Consider the following 20,952-nt stretch of genomic DNA (forward strand, 5'->3'; position numbering starts at 1 on the left):
ATTTTTTTAAAAAAACTTTATTTTGAGATAGGGTCTCACTAAGTTGCCCAGGATGGCCTTGAACTTGCAATCCTCCTGCCTGTCTTCTGAGTTGCTAAGATTACAGGCATGGGCCACTGCCTACCTAAAATGTAAATTTTGATGTTGTGTAATTCCTGGATCCCAACTGAAGTGGCTCTACTAACATGAAGGTAAATCCTAGTGTGAATATTGAGTAATCAAAAGTTTTTATTACCACAACCAAATACACCAGAATAAATAGGACTGCCTGAGAGAGTGAAAAACATCTAAGTAATTCACACTAGAAATCTTTAATTCACTCGTGTTGAAGGGTAGACAGACAATTATCTTCCTAGGTGGGTATAAATGTAAAAAAAAAAAAACTATACCTTTTGAAACAAAAAGTCCAATAATGAATGAATCCAATAATCTAACACACTAGGTTTTTTGTGTTTGTTCGCTGTTCAAATGAAATGTAAAAATATTCTGTAATTTTTAACAAGGTGAACCTTGCCAGTTTCTGTTTTTGTATTCCCTTCCTAAATTGTTGGATTTTATTCCCATCTCAAAAGAATGATTGAGGCACTGATTCTGAATTTAATACTATATTTATTATAGTGTTTTTATTAACAAACTTTCACCAGAAAGTTCTGAGTGTGTTAATACAGCAGGCACATTGGCTTCAAGGTTTGGCATCTGACAGTCCACAGAATTGCACTTCACTCTTACAATTCTGCCACAACTTTGTGGATTATTTGGGCAGGACCTATAACCAGCCTCCCCCATTAAATGGTTAAATATAAATTTTGGTTCACTCTGATTTAAAAGTTCTGAGTTAACAATGACATCCGTCTGCAACAAGCTCAGCTCCACTTTCCTCTCTGCTTGGTCAGTCTGATTTGGTAACTGAGAAACCTTGGTTTCAGTCCCTCCGCTGCCTTCAATATTCTCCATGTCTCCGTGTTTACAGAGTCCCCTTTGGTTATTCTCAGGGTCACAACACACTTGTAGTAGAGATCCAGTGCCTCTGCAGACGAACGATGACGGATCTGCCATTCTTGGGAGATGCTCTTCTATGCTCTGGAGATTGTGTGCACTGGTCTTACCAATTTTTTCTTGGGCCTGAATGTGCTGTACTGGGTGGAAGAGAAAATTCTGAGGCAGGGAATTCTGCATTCCAGGGGGCTTCCCTCTGCTCTGCAGACAAGGACAGTGATGGATATGCGGGATGGGATGCACGAAGCCCTCGGCAGTGTGGTGTGCAGCCTTCAGAGGTGCCACACCATTTTGGATCTGCACAAAGCTGCTAGCAGTTTGAGCACACTGGTGACATAGAGAGTCAGCCATCTGCTGGCAAGAGTGTGGGCCATATTTCAAGTGTTTGTAGGCATTTGGGCAGCTACATCTCTGATTCAGAGAGAAGAGGTGAGACATAGTGTGCCTTTCAAGAGAGGGCTGTAACAAGGAGGAGCAAGTTTCGCTTTTGGTGCTTTTGTTGAGTTCACTGTTGTAGGCTGTATGCACAGGCATCCCTAAATTCTTTGTTTGGCTGTTGAAAAATTCAGAGCAGATGTGTGTCTCTTCAAAAGTAGCCTTCTCCGAGGCAGTACAGCTGTGGGATGCCAGAGGTTCTAATTCATAAAACTCATGCTCCAGTTCAGATTTTTGGCCCCTGGGGTCTAAATGATAAGCATTCATGGTATGTGTTTTGCTTTGTCCCTTGTCACCAGGACTTGTAGACAAGGCATGGGAAAAGGCACTGCACTGTAGTTTTTTAGGTAAAGGAATCTGGCCACAGGTACCCTGTGGTCCAAGGCACCGACACATGCACTGGAAAAAGAAGGTGGCAAAAGCCCAGCTGATACACATAATGAGCATCATGAAGGTGCCCAGCTGGGTGTAAGCCAGGACCGTGGAGGGCATCATCATGGCCCCGGCCACAAAGGTGGTCAGAGCGGCCATGGCAATGGCAGAGCCCATGCGACTCAGAGAGAAAATCACCTTGCCTTCTCTGTCGGGATCTGGAGCCAAGCGGTATGCGACCCCATAATGGACAGCAAAGTCAACAGACAAGCCAACTGCAACCGAAATGGTGACAGACTCTAAAACGTTGAGCTCCCAGCCCAGCAGGACAAGAGAACCAACAGTGACAAATATGGTTCCGGCTATTGAAATGATGGCATAAAGACTTATGATGATGTTCCAAGTTGTCAGCAGCATCACACTGAATGCAACAGCGACAGACAGTCCCATGGCAATGAGAGTGCCATCAGAGAGGCTATCTTGGAGGTCATAGAACTCCAGATTGCTGACAAACCAACCATTGCTGAGGCCCTCAGGTGCAGAACTCAGCTCATTGGAAATCCACGAGTCCACCTCTTTATAAAACTGATGCATCTTCTCATAAGCCAGTGTGAAGAGGTAGGTACTTTGGAACTCTAGCACTACTGCCCTGATAGTATCATTGATATCAAACCTTGGCCCTGGGGTTTTACTATCCAAATGGTACCCTGTACTCCTCTCTAGCTCCATGATAGCTCTTTTAATGCACAGTTCAAAAATCTCTTGCTTATAGGGGAAGCTCCAGTGGCTGCAGCATGGGTACAAGGCAGGCTCATCACAGTCCTGGTTTTCCATCCACTGTTTGAATGTCTCAATGAAGCAGCTGGTGAAGTCCTGTTCATCGGTCTGGTAGAAGAATGTCTGGTTTCTCAGTTTTTGACAGAAGTGCAAAATCCAGGCCTGGGAAGCTGGGCTAGCAATGTTAAAACTGCTGTCTAGTGTCAACTTCCCTTTACTCTTGGGATTTAACGGATTGCCATTGTCTTCTGGAGACACGCCCCAGATAACTGTGATGGGCATGTGGAGCTCCTCTCCATGGTGAACACGCTCAAACATAAAAAGCTTTTTGTACTCAGCATCATAACGCTCAAAAGGATGAGATGACCTGAACACTTGGAACTCAGATAATTCTAACGAGGGCAGCTTCATCTTTGGATTTATACACACAATGTAGGCCCCACCTACAGTTAAGGCTAGGAACCAGAAGAGCCAAAGGTAGCGAAACTTGATGACGATGCATGGTAATACTTTTTCAAAAAATATCCGAGATGCTTCTGAAATGACAAAAAGTACTTTGTGGCACTTCTGGCAAGCCACTGTCCAGCAGCTTTTGTTACCATATATTGGCTGCTGGGGCTTCCGGAAGCAACTAAATATATTGAGGAGGTATCGTTCATGCAGTACGACGACAGCTGGCAGCCACGTGACCATCAAAACATAATTCACCAATATAGCTGTCCCCGCATAAACCCCGAAGCATCTGATGGCTGTAATGTTGCTAACGTAGTTAGCATAAAAGGCAGCGGCAGTGGTAAAACTGGTGACGAACATGGAGAGGGCAGCATGTTGCAAGGTGATGCTTACTGTTTCTGAAGTCTCTGCATGGGGCTTGTCAAATTTGGTGTAGTTCCAAACATCACACAGGACAAAAGCATCATCTGCTCCAATTCCAACCAAAATAATGAGTGCAGTGAGGTTCATAAAAGGAAAAAATTCAAAGTTAAATACTATACGATAGAGAAAATAGGAGACAATCAAGGAACTAATTATTGCAAACATTGTCATCAGAGTGATAAACATGGACTTAGTGTAGACACACATGACTAAAAGGACAATCACAATGGCTATGGCAGGATACACAGTATCCATGAGAAGATAATCTTGAAACAAACTGTGTTTGATCCCAAACTCAATCCCGGTGATGGTAGTCACACCATCGGAAGAGTTCCAGTTTTCAAAGTTGTCTAGATAAATGTTCATCATGCTCTCCCCTTTCTCTGTGGGAGAGAAGAGCATGCTGTACTTTAAAGCTGGCATGGCATAGTCAGCCGTCTTTGGGGTTATGAAGTCTTTGTCCACCAGGTAATGGAGTATCTGGTACACGGCATTGTACTTGGTACATTTGCGTGGCACGTTGGTGCACTTGAGCTGATCCTTTCTTCTGGCTGCCATGTCCCAGCAATCTGGCCCCAGTGTGCCATTTTGGTAGTGTTTGGCACAGGTCCGAAGCAGCTTCAAGGTATGAGAAACATCTCGCTCAACAATTTTTTGACAGGATGATCTGTTGTTCAGAATGGCGATATAGTTTCCCAGTGTCCAGCTGGGACAGCAGGAAGCAGCGGTAGTCCTCTGGCACAGATCACCAAACTGGGGATGAGATCTGATCTGCAGAGACAGAGACACAGAAGCACTGGAGTTTAAACTGGCTCACCAATGAGAAGGTCCTTATTGCCTTGAGGGCCAGCAAAGTTAAAGAAGTAGATAAACAGTCAACCTCTTAAATTAGGTAGCAGTTTGTGTAGGAGGTGAGATTCTTCCCCACAATCTATCTCATATTGGTACTCTAGGGAATACACATACTAATAAATAACCTAGAGGTTATTTTATTTTGAATTGTGAACTGCTGTTGGGAATGACACATAAGTTGTAAAGTAGCACCAACCAATGCAAGTTTGATTTAAGAAGGGAGATAAAATTAATACCCACTTAGTAAACAAGCCTTTTCAAAGTCACTATGAAAAGCAATAAAGTAGACAGGCTATGAAGCTTAGGTATATACAGGATTATGAAAACAACTGTCCAATTGATAAATAAAACAAATTTGTGGTTTTGCCTACAATTTGGAGAAGCATGAAATTTTTGGTGACAAAGGCAGTAAGTCTCAATCAAGAGTTGAAAGCAAAGATGGGATTCCCTAGAAAACTGTCAGTGCCTGAATGTTTATGTCCCAAGAATTCATATGTTACAACCTAATCCCCAAAGTGGTAATATCAAAAGTAGGGCCTTTTGGGAGATGATTAATGGGATTGGTGTCCTTTCAAAAAGTGGTTCCAAGGAGCTTTTTTTATCCCTTCACCATATAAGACACATAATAGGCACCATCCTGTGAGGAATGGTCCCTCATCTGAACTGAATCTGCTGGCTCCTTGATTTTGAACTTAGACTCTAGATTATAATAAATTTGTTGTTTATAACTCACCCAGTCTAAGGTATTTTGTTATAGCATCCTGAAGAGACTAAGACAAAAACTTTCCAGTGAATCAAAATTGACCCTGATAATATTCAAAAGAACTGTTGTCAAGATTCATGAAAGACTTAGATAAAAATTGTTTCCTGAGTATAGGTAGACTGGGGCAGTGTTTCTAGGTTTACACATTATTTGTATCTGATTTTAAATAACATATATAATTAATAAACACAATCTATTTTTTTCACATTTTTAAAAGTTTATCATGTCAGCAAAAAACCTTTTTGGGGGAACTTCCTCTTGGTAAATGGGGGACTGGTGTACATTAGCCTGATAATTTTGGACTTAGCATAGGCAGTATTCCATTGAGGACATCATTCTTGGAGAAGGGTTCCCTTCTTATGGTTGTTCTTGTTATAGTAAATTGAAAACTTCTTCAAACTTTGAGGGGAAGGGCCATTTCATCTTTTGTAGGTACTCAGTGGTTTTTCTTTTTAATTGATGGACATATAGTAACATGAGCTTACTGTCTAAAAGGGTAGACAATTCCTTGAGCTCCAATTCCTTAAAATTCAGGATGCTGATATCCAGCTTAAGGTACCTAGAGGCTACTATTCATGATGTCATTTCTCTGTCCTTATTTTTTACCCTGTAAGAGTCCTCAAAAACAGTTTTTCTAGGGCCTGGGGTTGTGGCTCAGGGGATAGAGTGCTTGCCTAGCACGTGTGAAGCATTGGGTTCGATTGTTAGCACCATATAAAAATAAATAAATAAGCTATTGTGTCCATGTACAACTAAAAAAACCCCCACAGTTTTCCTAAAGGTGTGCATCACCACCATCACTTTTGAATTTGAGGACTAGTTCCCAGTGGCTAAATAGCATTTATTTATTTTTGGTACTGGGGATTGAACCCCAGGGTATTCAACCACTAAGCTACGTCCTGAGGCCTTTTTACTTTTTATTTTGAGACTGGGTCTTATTAAGTTGCTTAGGAACTCACTAAGTTTCTGAGGCTGGCTTTGAACTTGTGATCCTCCTGCCTTAACCTCCTGAGCTGCTGGGATTACAGGCGTGCACCACAATGCCTGGCTACCACTTATTTTTGGATGCTATTTTCGATAGCAGCCTTCAAAGTAGTAGCTGGTCTGTATTTATAATGTCCAACTTTTTAATCTTTGGTCAAATATACACATTTAAAAAACCCCTGCTGTTATTGGGGTTGTGCAACTTAATCATACTCTAGCAGTTCCAATACTGCTAGAACATGGTAAATCTGTACAACCTTATTCTGTAAATCAGATGAATAGCCCCTTTTCCTTGAGGGGAAAAATAAGAAACATCCATCCCCCTTTTCTTGAGCCTGACCAGAGACTTCTCTTTGAAGGACCACAGCTAAAGATGTTCCAGTCCAATCAAGTGTTCCCTTATTTCTATTTACCAAAGGCTGTTCCAGGGAAGAAACTCCAAAGTTCAAGGAGGGTGTGAATAGTTATTTTTCTAATAGGATTAAAATCACCCTCTACCTTGATTAGACTGGGTTTTCATTGAAATATTTTTTTTTCAAAGTAGAGGGGAGGTTGGCATAAACCACTTCTTTGGAACTCTGGCTTATCTAAGAGCCTAGTTACTCAATGATCCCTAAACACTGGCTACTAAGATAAGGACTGGGACTCATCAGTAGGGTGAGTACAGATGAAACAAGATTGAGTGTGTGTTGGGAACTATTGAAACTGGGTTACCTACATATGGGGGCTCATTATACTATTTTGTCTACATTATACCATTTTGTCTACTTTTGCATATGTTTGAAGATTTTTATAAGAAAGCTATTTTTTAAAATAAATTTTATGGGAGTAAAGAAAAATGAGGCAAGATGGTTATTATTCAAACATGGTAAAATAGTATTTACTTTCACAGACTTTTACTTCTAAACTCATTTCTGAAGAGCAATAATTAACGTTTCTTAAAATAGGATAATTCATATTTGTTTCCAGGTAAAATCATTGACGTCTGCCATTTGGGAAAAACTGAACCCTGGGAATTACAGGGAACCCTGGGAAGGCATCTCTCTGCTTTTCATGGCAGATAACTGGTTTTACCCAGAAAAGAAATTACGTGCAAGCTCCTGGGGTCAGCCTGGTAAAAAAAAGAAAATGCAACCCTACTGCCTGACAGTTTTCTAAAGTAAGAAAATGAATTGCATTCATTATGAAACCCAACATCTGCTAGAAGGAACATATCTGCAGTTGCTGAAATAATCAAATGTCAAAGATAAAGGGAATCTGGTTGCTGGGTGAAACCGGGAAAGAATGCACAGAAATCTGTCCTTGAATAACCTTTTCCAATAACAGTGCAGTTTTTAAATGTGTATATTTGACCAAAGATTAAGAAGTTGGACATAATAAATACGGACCAACTATTACTTTGAGGGCTGCTATCAAAAATAAATACTAGTTAGTTACTAGGAACCAATTCTCAAATTTAAAAGTGATATTGGCTGATGCACACCTTTGGAAAAACTATTTTTTGAGGATTCTTACAGGGTAAGAAATAAGGACGGAGAAAAGACATCATGATTGGTACCCTCTAGCTACCCTGAGTTGGATACCAGCATCCTGAATTTAAAGGAATCAGAGCTCCAGGAACTCTCTACACTTTCAGGGAACTGTCTACACTTTCAGGGAATAAAGCCATGTATTCCCATCTGTCCATCCATTAAAAGGGAAAAATATTCACTGAGCACCTATACAAAATAAACTTGTACTTACCCTCAAGTTGGTCACAGGATAGCAGGGAAATCACATAAAAAGATAAATAATGATCAAGTGCAGTGGCACATGTTTATAATCTCAGTTTTTAGGGTGGCTAAGGCAGAAAGATTATTAAATTTGGGGCCAACCTAGGTAAGTTATGGAAACCCTGTCACAAAATAAAAGAGCTAGTCATGTAGCTCAGTGTGTAGAGCACTTGCCTTGCATGTGTGGGAGCCTGGGTTCAATTCCCAATACTAAAAAAAAAAAATAATAATTTAATGTGTGTATTGTGTATGAGGGCTTATGTGGAACTGCAGAAGGAGTGCCAGAGTCTGTCAGTATGGTATGACAGTGGCACTAACTTGGTCATTTGTGTCTGAAATAGAAAAATACAGAGGCATGTATTATACTGTGGGGCTTAACGAGATTGGCAGTTACATTTTTATCATATTTTTTAGAAAGATTCATTGGAATAATTTCAAAATCTTTGAAGTTTATAAAAATAAAAATGGAGTTCATGAAAGCAATTTCTTGTAACTCTCAGGAGAAATACAAACCTTCTAATTCTAGTTACTCACAAATTGGATATTTTAGGGAATCATTTTGCTTATGTGGTTATAACGTGTCTTTGCATATTTCCCTAGTTAGATAGTGGCAGGGGTGGAGTTGACATAAAGTAGGGGGTAAAGGAAGAGAAGAGAGAAAAAGAAGAAACCAGCAGAGTTTAAAATGATACCTTAACTTTTAAAACTACTGGCTAAAGTTGGCGATATTTCAAGAAGCTGAGAAAAGAATAAAGGGAGGAAAATTAAGCCCTTAATACCAGGTTCAACTGACTGCTAGACTCTCCTTCCCCATGTAACAAAGTCCCCCATGTATTACAAGGTGAAGGGGATCCTAGGGACAAAAGAGAAGGCAAGGGCTCGATGGGCCTCTTTAAAATAAGGACCAGAATACATACTTTTGGGTTTTTAGCTCTAAGCTTCAGGGGAATTCTAGCTGTCCTCAAAGGTTACCTTACTAAGCCAGAGTCTCAGGCACCACATTTCAAATCCTTTTTACAAGCTGAGTTCTCAGCATGCCAGTGTCTACAAAGTGCAAAGACCAATAAGGGTAAACGATTTCCAGAGAGTTGAGATTACAGAAACACACTTCTGGTTATTAATGACTATCTGCCAGGGTGTCCCTTAGGATGTCCAAGGGTAAAAGGAAGTAATGTGAGGATCAGGGAAATTGACTGAGGGTCTGTTGAGCATCTAAGAAATTGAGCATTTATGTTAGGTGTGCAACAGCATCAGAAACAGAAGTCAATCACTCTGGAAACCTGTGCCTCTCTGAATTATGAGGACAAGTGGCATATGAGTTTGAACTACCTGTCCTGTAACAAGCAGAAGACAAGTGAAACATCTGGCCTCACTGAGATACTATGTTGATTACCGTACATTTTATGGCGTTGATTCACTAACAATTAAGCTCTTCTGCTCTCTATCATTGATTGTGTCCCACTGAACTTAAGAGGTGCTAATAATAAAGTGCTTATGGACACTAGCCAGGATTGAGGGGTGGAGAAGAAAGACTGTCTCAGGACTGTCTGCTCAAACTACCCAAACACATAAAAATCCTAAAAGGAGCCTCAGATAGGAGACTTAAAAATAACATAGCAGTAATCTGAAAGCTAGAACTGTTAACCCAAGTTACAACTTAAGATATCAGATGAATACATCGTAAGAAAGGTCATTTATTATTTTTTTTCAAGATCTGAAACTAGAATACAAAGATATTTACATCTGGTAAAATATTAATTTAACAAGCTAAAATTATAACATTGTTTTGAGACACAGTCTTGGTACATTGCCTATGTTGCCCAGGCTGGCCTTGAACTCACAATTCTTCCACCTCAACCTCATCACTAGCTGGGACTATAGGCACATTCCACCATGTCCAGCCAGATAACCATACTTTTTCATTGTCTATTTGTTCATTTATTGGTGTGGATCTGGAACTGGCCACACCAACCATTCATTCAGACATGGGTCTTGGGTCTGTTTCTCAGATTCCCACAAGAAGACCACAATACTACTCTCTTCCCAATTACATGGCAAAGTGTATGGGTGACCTAGAAAATATGCTCATCCTGTTCTTTCCAGGGATTACAAAATTGAACTCATAGCTGTCCAACCCTTATTGTGAATCCAGTAAAGAGAACATTCCAAGCAAAGTGTTATCTATTCTTTTAGTATAACTTTTGCAAATGCATCAAGCCAAATCATTAAAAAGCAAATAATTGTTTTAATCCCTTGTAAAAATGCTTTTGCCATCAGGTTTTCTTATTACCAGCCTACCTAAGGTATGTTTTACTAATCGGTTAAGATACAATATTATAAGCACGCTGCTAAGAACTTTGTGACGTCATACTTCTTTTATGAAGACTATGAAAAATGATTCCCTTTTAGCATGAGCAAAAGCAGGGATTCAGCTTAAAAAAACATATTTATTAACCCATCAGTGACTTTTGACACTGATTTTAACCCCCCTCCTCCAACTCTTCCATCTTATGGGAGGTTAGAGACAAATCTGCAATTCACCACCAGCAAATGCAGATTGTGGGTATGGATTCTCATACACTTCATCTCTCTCTTAGCTTTATTATTTCCTCCCCATTATTTTCCCTTAATGTGATTAACTTGTTTCTTATTGTGTATGCCTTTTTGTAAGCTACCTCTATATGCTGATTTTTATCATCTAACACACACACATAGACAGACACTGTTTTCACTAATGAAAGCTATCATGGCACAGTATTGCTTACTGGCTTTTGAGTTCTTGAATCCATTTGGTCTCACACACACTCATGAAATTGCTAGCTCTTAAAAACAACAACAGAAACAACAATACCCCAAATACTTATTCTAGGCCATTTTGACTCATTAAGGTTCATCTGAGTAGGAAATGGCATATACAATAAACAAAACTAAATATAAATGGGGTTGGGAGTATCTTCTTCACTATGGAATCACAAATCACAGTGAGGAAAGATTCTGGATTTAGAAGTGGCTGGTTCCAAATCCTGAATCTGCCACTTACCATGTGTGTAAACTTTCCCCATCTATAAAATGGACAAATAATGGTATCTGGTTCACAACTCTGTCATGAGGATTCAATGAAATAATTCACAGCACCGTGTTTAGAAAACTTTGGTCAACACCTCAACAACATGAGCTATTAATTAACAATGAATTCAATAACTTCCAAGTCTTCAGGAAAAGTGGGGCAGGGTCTAAAGATCAATCCCAGGTAAAGGGTATAGGAGTAAAAGACATAGAAGTTAATGGCATGCTCTCATCTTAAGTGTGATGATAAAGTAACCAGACTGGCTTAACTTCTCTAAGCTCAACTTCTCATCTGTTTAAAGGTATTATAAATCTCAAAGCCACAGGTCCATTTTGAGTCATGTATAAGTACATAGCATAAACTCTTACACATAGTGTCCTTACTCATCTCCTACTTTAGAGTTAACTTCCTATGTGAGAAGTGTTGCAAAACATGACAAGGAAAAATGTGTTCACAGCCTCCATCTAAGTACCTGATAGCTGTGAAGAGAAGAAAATACAGCAAATAAAAAATTGGCCACTGATTAAGAAGCTTTGGTCTGTTTTTAGGTCATTTATGGCTTTGGTCTATTTGGAGTTGTATAAAGAGAAGGTGGCACTGACAGAATATTGATGTTCTAATCAAAGGGAAAGTCATTTTCAAAATGTATAAATAGCCTCGGAGAATGGAGAATGGTGTAAAGCCAGAAGTGCTGGGACCAACTAACTAGAGGATGTGGCCACTTACTTCTTGGAAGGTACTCATGTCAGCACAATGAGACTGTTGGTCTGATGACCTCTAAGAGTCCTTTCTACCTTCTATTCCATTAAGAAATCCTGTTGATAGAATGAACATTGCATTGGGTTGGCAGGCTAGCTATAGCAGGGCAGATGACTTGATTTTTAACTAACCAATGATTTTACATTTAGATTTATGCTAAGAACATAATGAGTTCCTTTTCTACCAAGTTGCTGTGCTTGGACAGGCCCATCAGCAATACCAGACAACAGGTTCTACTTGGAGAAACTAGCTCTGAACACATGAAATTGACAGCTCTTCCAAACCCAGGGGGATTGACTTTATATCTTCTGGTGCTGACATCTGTTTGGCTCTGGAGAAGACTGAGGGAGGAGGTGCCTGTCTTCTTGTATCCTGGTGTCTTCTAAAGCAGCAAGGTGTTTGGAGTTTAGGGCAGTCTGGTTTGTATTAGTAGGGCCATTTACATACATTTGTAGTTATGCCCTTTGATGTCCCCTTTCCTAGTCTGTTCCCTAAATTTTCCTTTGAGGTCACTGGCTCAAATGACCCACTGATTGCCAGAGAGGCAGGCATTTAATAGCATAATTAAGATGCTGACAACTGCCTGGGCAGAGGGGATGAAGAGAACAATGAAACTAGATTAGAGAAGAGAGAAAATACAATTTTAGCGATTATCCTGAAAGGCAATATGCTGGGAAATAACAGAAGAGACTATCATGGAGAGAGAACATGAGTGGCAAAGGAAAAGAGCTGTTTACTAAGGAAGATAGTGTGTTGTAAAGATGGGGCAACACAGGGACACTTTGATCCTGGGATCTGAAAGAACCTAACGCTGGCCTGCTGGTGTTTCCTCCTCAGTAGGTAAGCCTCTTAAGTACTTTCATCTGATCAGATACCAGGGGCAGTTTCAATAATAAACCTTACTTGTGCTAAACAGATTTCAGTTTTATTTTACATACCCTGGAATTATCTATATTGCACATTGATTTAATTGCGGGTAAATTCCATAATGTCTCTCCTCCTGCTGAGGTAAATACTACTCTGGAATATCGGTCACCTGGTGTATGAAAAAAAGAAAAGAAGAAGGTTTATACATTATTCATTTATTTTATAAGACTCAGAATTCAGAAACAAAAGTTGGGGAACCACATAGACAATTCATTAGCAGGGAATTCTTTTCCATGATGAATTCCAGGAGAAAATGTTAAATAAACCAACAGAAATGGGCTTTAGTGCTCTCTATGTGTAATATGAATTATAATGCATTCTGCTGTCATGTATACAAATCAGAATACAAAAAATAAAAATTTTTAAAAACTGGGCTTTAATATTGCCTTTACTCAAAGCCTGTGTCTATTTACTCTATCTTAAAATTATAATAAGTAAATATAAAACAAATTTATTTCTGGTCAGATTATAATTAGGAAAGAACATACATATGAACTTTCAGCAGGAAATTAATCAAATGCCTTCCTCTTAATTCACCATAATGGTATATAAAATGGAAGAATGATGCACTAGGGAATGTCAAGAATAGATTATCAGGATATTTTCTCCGGCAGCTAACTACAGAGGAAAGATGGCAGGTAATCAATTTTAAAGTTCTGAAAACAGAATACAAATATGAATAGAATGCCAGCCAGGATCCCAAATATACTGCATATTCTGGGTGAGTACTTGAAGTCTCTGGTACAACAGAATCTAGAAAAAATATTTTTAAATCAGATTAATACAAACTATGTTTCTCAGTAAGGCGGGTATGTGATATACTAGAAAGAGCATGGTCTTTGGAGTCAGATCTGGATGTAATCAGGTCCTGCCACTGATTATTTGTGCTTCTCTGAGTCTGCTTCCTCATTTATAAAATGGTGACAGCAACATCTACCTCAAATGGCTGTGAGAATTACATGATAATGAAAATATGTGCTCAATAAGTATTGCTTCTGTCTCTTCAGTCATTAAAAGCATTTAGTATGTATCAAGTAAAAGTAGATTAATTTTATATTACCTAAAATGCCAAATTGCATTAAAGTTAACCAGTAAATTTATGAAAAAAGCTTTATTGTACAAAAAGGTTTTATTCATGATCATCAAGTTTTCTTTAGTAAATTCTTGCCTTTATCAAGTAGCTATAATCTTATGTATATTGATTTTCGAGCAAAATTAGCCTCATAGAAACAAACACTTCATTTACATAGAACTGATAATGGCTTTGGTCAAGGCAGAACCTATTACTTATGAGACAAATATTCGGTGTTGACAACTGAAATATAAACATGAACTTGCTAATGTTTTTTCTGGTTAAGATATTAACTAACCAGATGTTGATTAAGCAGTAATGTATAGTAACACTTTGAGAGAAATAAAATAGCCAGAACATTCAACAAACCCAAGCTCAGTTTTTCTCCTGTTTTTTAAACAGAAGAGACAGAAAAGAAAACTTTTATTGTTTCCTAAGCAATAAGATTCTATAAGATTCTACCTAACCTCTTTCTCTCTCTCTATTACTATACAGTGAAATGTGTTCTAAATAAAGATCTGGAGTCTTGGCAAGATCTAGAGACATCAAAGATTCTATCAGGTCTTCTAGTGTTCTAAGAAGACAGGAAAATACATGCACACTTAAGAGGGCTCTTCACCACCAATAAAAAATGCTGAAACCAGAAGAGCTGTAATGGTAATATACACTTAATCAGAAATTGTAGTTATCCACAACTACTTGCTCCTAATCAATACAGCTAATCAGTGTCTTATGTATTCATCTGTATTTCTTCTATTCCTCATGCTCCTTTTTCTCCGGCAGCTGGAGAATAATCAGGCTGACTTTATGTTACAGTGAATTTTATTTAATGAGTGTGCTGCCAATATTTAGAGATCTGTAATTTCACATTAAAATTAGGATTTCTGGCCTCAGGGAATTTCTTGCAATATTTGGACCCTCATTTCCACAAGCCTAAATTCGCTATAGCTGAGTATCAGCTGATTTCTTTAGATAGGACAGGTGTTCTCTGGTACTTCATAGTCACCATCAATTCTAACCATCTTACATTTTACTCACTCACATTATTTGCCAGGCCCTTGAGCATTCAAGCTTTGGACTTCTGGTCTTTAATTTGTTCATATCTCTGTTTCTATTACTAAGTGGCAAAACAGGCACATAGAAGGCTCTTACTATATGTTTTTTGAGTGAATTAAAGCTTCAAAAAAATTTTGATAATACAATATATTATTTCAGGGTTCAATCAACTATGTTCTTATAACTTGCTAGAAATAAATAGTATAAAGAATCTGAAACATAACTTGAAATTTTGAATTTTATTAGATTTATATATTTCTTAAAATTAAATATAATTTAATCATCTTGATTTTTATCACAAATAAATTCAGACTTGTGGTTGACTAATCTAGAGGGGTAAAATAAATAATTAAACTAAAATCTCTTTAAGTATGACAGAAATAATGAAGTTGTATGACTAGCCACATACTGCTTTTATACTGTGATCATTTTCCACCCTGCATGCTAGGAAACTGCTGAAGGATTTGTTCATCTAGGATGCTACTTACTTGGAACATCACAGAAAAAGCTGTCTTTGTGGAAGTTCCAGTCCACTTCTCTTTTTTCTCTTTCATAATGATCATCTGACCACCTATCATCTCGATGGCTGAAAATGGAACAACAATTGGATCTTCAATAAAGTTCTAGCTATTTTGAGGTTGATAAGCATACCAGGAGCTATATATTCTCAAAGCCATAACCTATTTAGTACTTGATATTAAGTTGGAAAGATTATTACAAACAACTATTTTAATTTTCTCACTTCTTTTTTTTTTGCAATTGGCAAAAGGGGATTTATTGGGGATCCATTCCAATGCGCTGGGACTCTGTGCTCACTCAAGAAGGGAGAGCAGCCCAGAGCCCAGAATGGAGGTCAGGTGGAGCTTAAGTACACTTTTTGGAGAGGGCGGTGGGCTTTGCATACATCAGAACAAATCATCATGAGGCGCGGGGAAATTGAACAACAACTTTGAGACGTGATTGGCGGGAACAGGTCGGGCGGGGGTGATTGGTCATTCATAAGCGGGTTACACATTCAAACTGATTGGTTCGGGCCCTGTGACGAACTGCACAGGGCCCTAGGCAAAACCCTCATCTTTTCATCCTACTATAACAAAATATTATAAAACAGTGACAAGTTAAGCAAATTCTATGGCAAAAGATTTTGTCTCACATTTAAGCTTTTTGCTCAGAGTTTTAAAGAAGAATTCACTAAGCAATATTTTGTCTAAAAGTTATATAAAATAAATAATTACCTTTTGGCTTGTTCATCTGCATATTTAAAAGGATAATTTGCTAATGTTGCTTTATATCCTGTATTTTTCACCATGTTATTCCATGTGACCAGTCTCTGTCCAATTGCAGTCCCTCGTGGTTCAAAACCCTAAGGCAAAATATTAAAAGCTCTCATTAGTGTATTTCATTTTAGGCTAAGTATGTTTATAATAATAGCTTGGGAAAGCAATGTCAAAGTGATGTATAGTTTTCAACAGAAAATAGAGACATTCCTCACAGCTACTCCAAAGGTGAGTTGCATTAAAACAAGATGACTTGACATGATAATGATCACCTACTTATTGTGACAAAACAGTTTGATTCTGTGGTATGCTACCTGTCACAGGAAAGAGGAAAAAAAAAAACTTATCAGAAGCTTATTTTTCTAATTCATGCCTAAGTATTAAGTAAATACTTATTTTTAATCTTGTAAACGTTATGGTCAAATTAAATTACATTATGCAATGTTATAGTGTTTTACAGAGAACATATCATTATTCTTAATTATTATTATTACTATTCTATTCCAAAGGAACATTAATTAAAAATAGATTCTGTTATTTATTAGTAATACTGAGATTCCTTTAACTTATTTGGGGGATCTGGGGGTAGACCCTCACTCTTAAAAAGTTTCTGAAAATAATTTTCTTTAATAGGTTCTTAATAGATAAATAATCTGCATATTGTAAAATTCTTAAATAGATTGCCTTTTAACTTAAACATGGAGACACAGAAGCAAAATTTCCATATTTTTGAGTGTAAGCAAGTTCCTTGATCTCTTGAGAACCTGAGAAAGTGGATAACACATTTTTACTTTTCAGAAAGAGAGTTAAATACTCACTGATGTCTGGAGAAGGTTTTACAAGAAATGGAACATTAAATAACAGAATGCAATAAGTATTAAGGTATTATTCATGGAGATGTTTTTAGGCTAAAGAAAATAGATAAATTCAGTCCTCCTTACCAGCAGTGGATCAGAGAAGTCAGGAAGCTCTGGTACTAAAACTCCAACCAAAGCACAGACCACGATAAACACAGTGCACATACCCAAGACCACTACTGGCCAGTCAGCTAGCAGGGCTGCATAACTATAAAGCATAAAGAAAACACAAAGGGGGCTTCTTAGAGTCAGTGTAGAGTTTTTTGCTATATAAGAGAACAATATGCTCAGTCCTTATGTTATAGCAATATTTGACCTAGAACAGGCATTTATCAATAAAAGAGCTTATAGGATAAAAAGTATTTATATGTAATTGTAGAAAGTTACAATATTATTATCCTTTCATTTTTGTGATAAAGTAGCACTGGTAATATGTCATATATAAGAGTAATGTCCGTATATGAAAAAATAACATTTTATACCTATGCCTGGAAAAGATCAAAAAGCCCTACTACTTTGGTCTGGGGTTGTAGTTTAGTAGTGAAGTGATTGCCTTGCGGGTGTGAGGCACTGGGTTTGATCCTCAGCATCATATAAAAATAAATAAATAAATGTATTATGTCCATATACAACTAAAAATATTTTTTAAAAACCCTACTTTGGGCTGGGGTTGTGGCTCAGTGGTAGAGCACTTGCCTAGCACATACAAGGCCCTGGGTTTGATTCTCAGTACCACATAAAAATAAATAAAATAAATGTATTTTTTTAAAAAAGCCCTACTTCATAAATGGAAAGAAAAAAGAATTTTAACAAAAAATCCATCCTCCTTGTAGCCTCTATCAGAACTTGTTTCTGTCATTTCCTTTCTCCCACCTTTGCTCTACCAGTCCAGTAAACTGAAGAAATCAGTCTATAAACAGATTCATGTAGTGTAAATCTGACAAATAACCAATCCAAACACTTTCCATAACCCTTAGTTCTTCGAGCTCAAACTATAATGAATATATCCACTAACTGTGAGTTTCATGAGGACAGAGATCTTTATTTGGTTTAGCATCAGTTTCTAAAACAGTACCTTGAAGGAGACGCTTAATAAATACCCAGGAACTAAATGAACACACACTTGGGTTCTTCTACTCTACAGGCACTGGAGTCTGGCTTTGGTCTCTTCCTACACCTTAGAATCTTTTGTCCATTTCCAAATTCCACCAATGGAACTTTTTTCCAGACACCCTTCCCATACCTCATGTACCACCTTAAAACACAAGAGATATTTCTGTATACACATACTCCCCACTCCCACTTCCATAACACCCTGGACCATGCCTTATTATCTCTCCCCCCCCCAAAGATATAGACCAATTTATTTAGGAAGTAGATATACACATTCCCTTGAGAATGAGGGCAATCTCAAGAGAGATGCCTTTGAGGTAAAGCAAGTAATATTCACTCAAGGTAAGTGTGGGCTATTTGCAGAGGGAGAGACAATCCATGCCTTAATGTATTGACACTTCTGGTCTTAATATGAATTGAGTGCCCAATAAAGAGCTGACTAAACTGTCATTTTTCTAAACTTTAAAAGACATCCAGCAAAGTTTCTGGTTTCTTGATTCATTATTATTAGGAGAAAAACTCAAAATATTTAACTTGTGGACCACTCCTCTCAAATTCTCAACAATATTAGCTTATTTGGCTGTTGTGATAGCTCTTTCTGGTTCATCTGAAATAGGTTTCTTACTCATATATTTATAAATCATTTCTTCAAAACCATACTAATAGATACAAATAAAGCTGATGGCTGTAACTGTCTGAAAGAAGCTACTATATTTCTCTAAGAATAGATTACTAATTTTTACATTCTGCTCTCTTGACTTCATAGACCTGGCTTTATGGCAATATTTACCTCAACTCACAATCCTAATAAGGGAATTAAAATATAACACAAATGTGATTTAAGGGACTCTCATAAGCATTCCTCATTTCTGCTCTTTCAAAGTTATTTTTAAAAACAAATGATGATAGTCTGCACTTACTGAAGTACTAGTTGCGCCTGTGCTTTCCATAGACAATTATCACATTAATCCTGACATCTACTTTATGTGACAAAACTGAGATACATTAGGTTAAGGAACTTATTTCAAGTCATAACACCAGGAACCTAGATAGTCTGGTTCTAAACTCTGGCTCTTAATTATTATGCTGTCCTTTTTTTCTTCAAACTAAAGAGAAACTAAAGACATATAGAAAAAGTAACCTTGCCTCAAATATCCTCTTCATCAAATTCAGAACTAAACATTCTTGGCCCCATCAAGTGCTGACTTCTCTGTGCAAAATCACATAGATCCACAGGACTCTAAGCTTGAACATTATTTACTTGACTACAAATGCTGGATTTAAAAACACATAAAGGAGCCAGGCACTGTGGCACATGCATGTAATCCCCGAGGCTTGGGAGGCTGAGGCAGGAAGATGCCAAGTGCAAAGCCAGCCTCAGCAACTTAGTGAGGCCCTAGTCTCAAAATTAAAAAAAAATTAAAAAGGGCTATGTTAAGCACCCTGGTACCCTCCCCTCAACTCCCCCCCCCCAAAAAAAATCATTAAGGAAAAATTTTATTAGATAAGTCAGAATGACCTTTAAAAATTAATTTTGAATGTAATGAGAACATAAATCACAACATGCTGACTGTGGTTGTTCAAATGTAAACACCAAGTAGCCAGAAGTTTTCACGTTTCTTGAACATGCCCAATGCAAAAGTATTCTCCTTGCTTTATTTCTCCTCCACCAAATGCAAACTAAGATGAAAGTAACTGGTTTTGAAGCAATAAAGTCCTTTGTTTCTATAGCATCTATGAGAACTGTTAATTCCTTCAGACTTTAAAAGAGTCCTTTACATTTTAGACCTTTAAAATATCAGCAATATGAAATGAATATAGCTTTAGGCTCATACAATTATTCATTATACTTTATTTTAAATAGATCCATTTTCTTTCAAATGAACCAGAAGTTATGCATTTTTACCTACAAACATGTTATCAATAGAGGGTAGTGGGCCCCAAATTGCTTAGTTTTCATACTGTGGTTTAATTTACCCATATAATGATTTTTTGTTGTGTGTTCGTGAAAAGTCTGCACACACATGCATAGCAACCTTAAAAACCTCTTTCAATAATTGCTTTTCTACCCTTTGAAAACATTTGGTTTTGATTTTACAGCACTGCTATATGCCATATACGTGTACTGACTACATATGGAAACTTTATGGCATTAGTGACTTCAGCACATTTCTTCCAAACACATTTAACCTTACTATATTACAATTCCACTTCCTCACACAGCAGATGTTTCATATGCTGGCCTTTTTTAGAGACAACTGTTCACACTTAAGAAATGGAATTGCCATCCTGAGTATAAAAGGCAGCAAAGAGGAAAGCCCAATTATTCTATGTTTTACTCCGACAAGTATTTCTCCTAAACATCACAAAATTACTGAGGGCATTTCTGCTCCTCCTGATATCTATGCTAGGATATGATATCACTGTGGACACTACTTGAAAAACACAGGTTTCATGTACAATATGAAATCCAGACAATGGTTGTAATATCACACCAAAAATCTAATGAAAATGGGAGAAGTAAAGGAAATTAAAAATGGCCTATAAATCTCTCCCTCTAAATATGTACTCCCCACTCCCAACTAATTTCACTCTTAGTGAGCCTGGGTTCAAGGAATATATTAAAGAATAAAGTACCTGCCTATTATTTTCTTTGAAAAATGAATCATTTGTTTGCATGAGAAGAAGTTTCAGAAGGACCATTCCTTTTACTAGCATACATTCTGCACATCAAATATATATCTTCACCCACCTGCTCTAATTTTGGAACTATTTAGGTAACACCACAGTCTAGTTGCAAATTCCATCTACCTCTGGGTACCTGGACTCTAGCAGGGAGTCTGTCTAGCTTAACCTCCATGGCAGCTGTCCCTAAGGCACTACTGCTCTGCCAGCAGCTGAGATGAGGCCTGCAGTCCATCCAAGACATTGCTGTATATAAGTTCTTATCAGTTTTTCAATAGATAAAAATCTCAAATAGTATACAAATCTGACAGA

At 37.7% G+C, this 20,952-nt stretch overlaps 1 protein-coding gene across 2 annotated transcripts in view; it reads right to left on the reverse strand.

Annotated features, from left to right (window-relative positions):
* Positions 1 to 612: 612 nt before the first annotated feature.
* Positions 613 to 20,952, reverse strand: part of Disp1 (dispatched RND transporter family member 1) — a 190,908-nt gene continuing 170,568 nt past the window's right edge. For both annotated transcript variants that reach the window (XM_026407162.2, XM_026407163.2), the window contains 5 exons: positions 16,927 to 17,050; positions 15,944 to 16,071; positions 15,197 to 15,294; positions 12,592 to 12,689; positions 613 to 4,227 (listed from right to left, as the gene is read on the reverse strand). In XM_026407162.2, coding sequence (XP_026262947.2) covers positions 613 to 4,227; positions 12,592 to 12,689; positions 15,197 to 15,294; positions 15,944 to 16,071; positions 16,927 to 17,050 — 4,063 coding nt within the window. The remainder of the gene's footprint in view (positions 4,228 to 12,591; positions 12,690 to 15,196; positions 15,295 to 15,943; positions 16,072 to 16,926; positions 17,051 to 20,952) is intronic.

This window comes from Urocitellus parryii, chromosome 9 (genome assembly GCF_045843805.1).
Source record: "Urocitellus parryii isolate mUroPar1 chromosome 9, mUroPar1.hap1, whole genome shotgun sequence".
Taxonomy (NCBI): domain Eukaryota; kingdom Metazoa; phylum Chordata; class Mammalia; order Rodentia; family Sciuridae; genus Urocitellus; species Urocitellus parryii.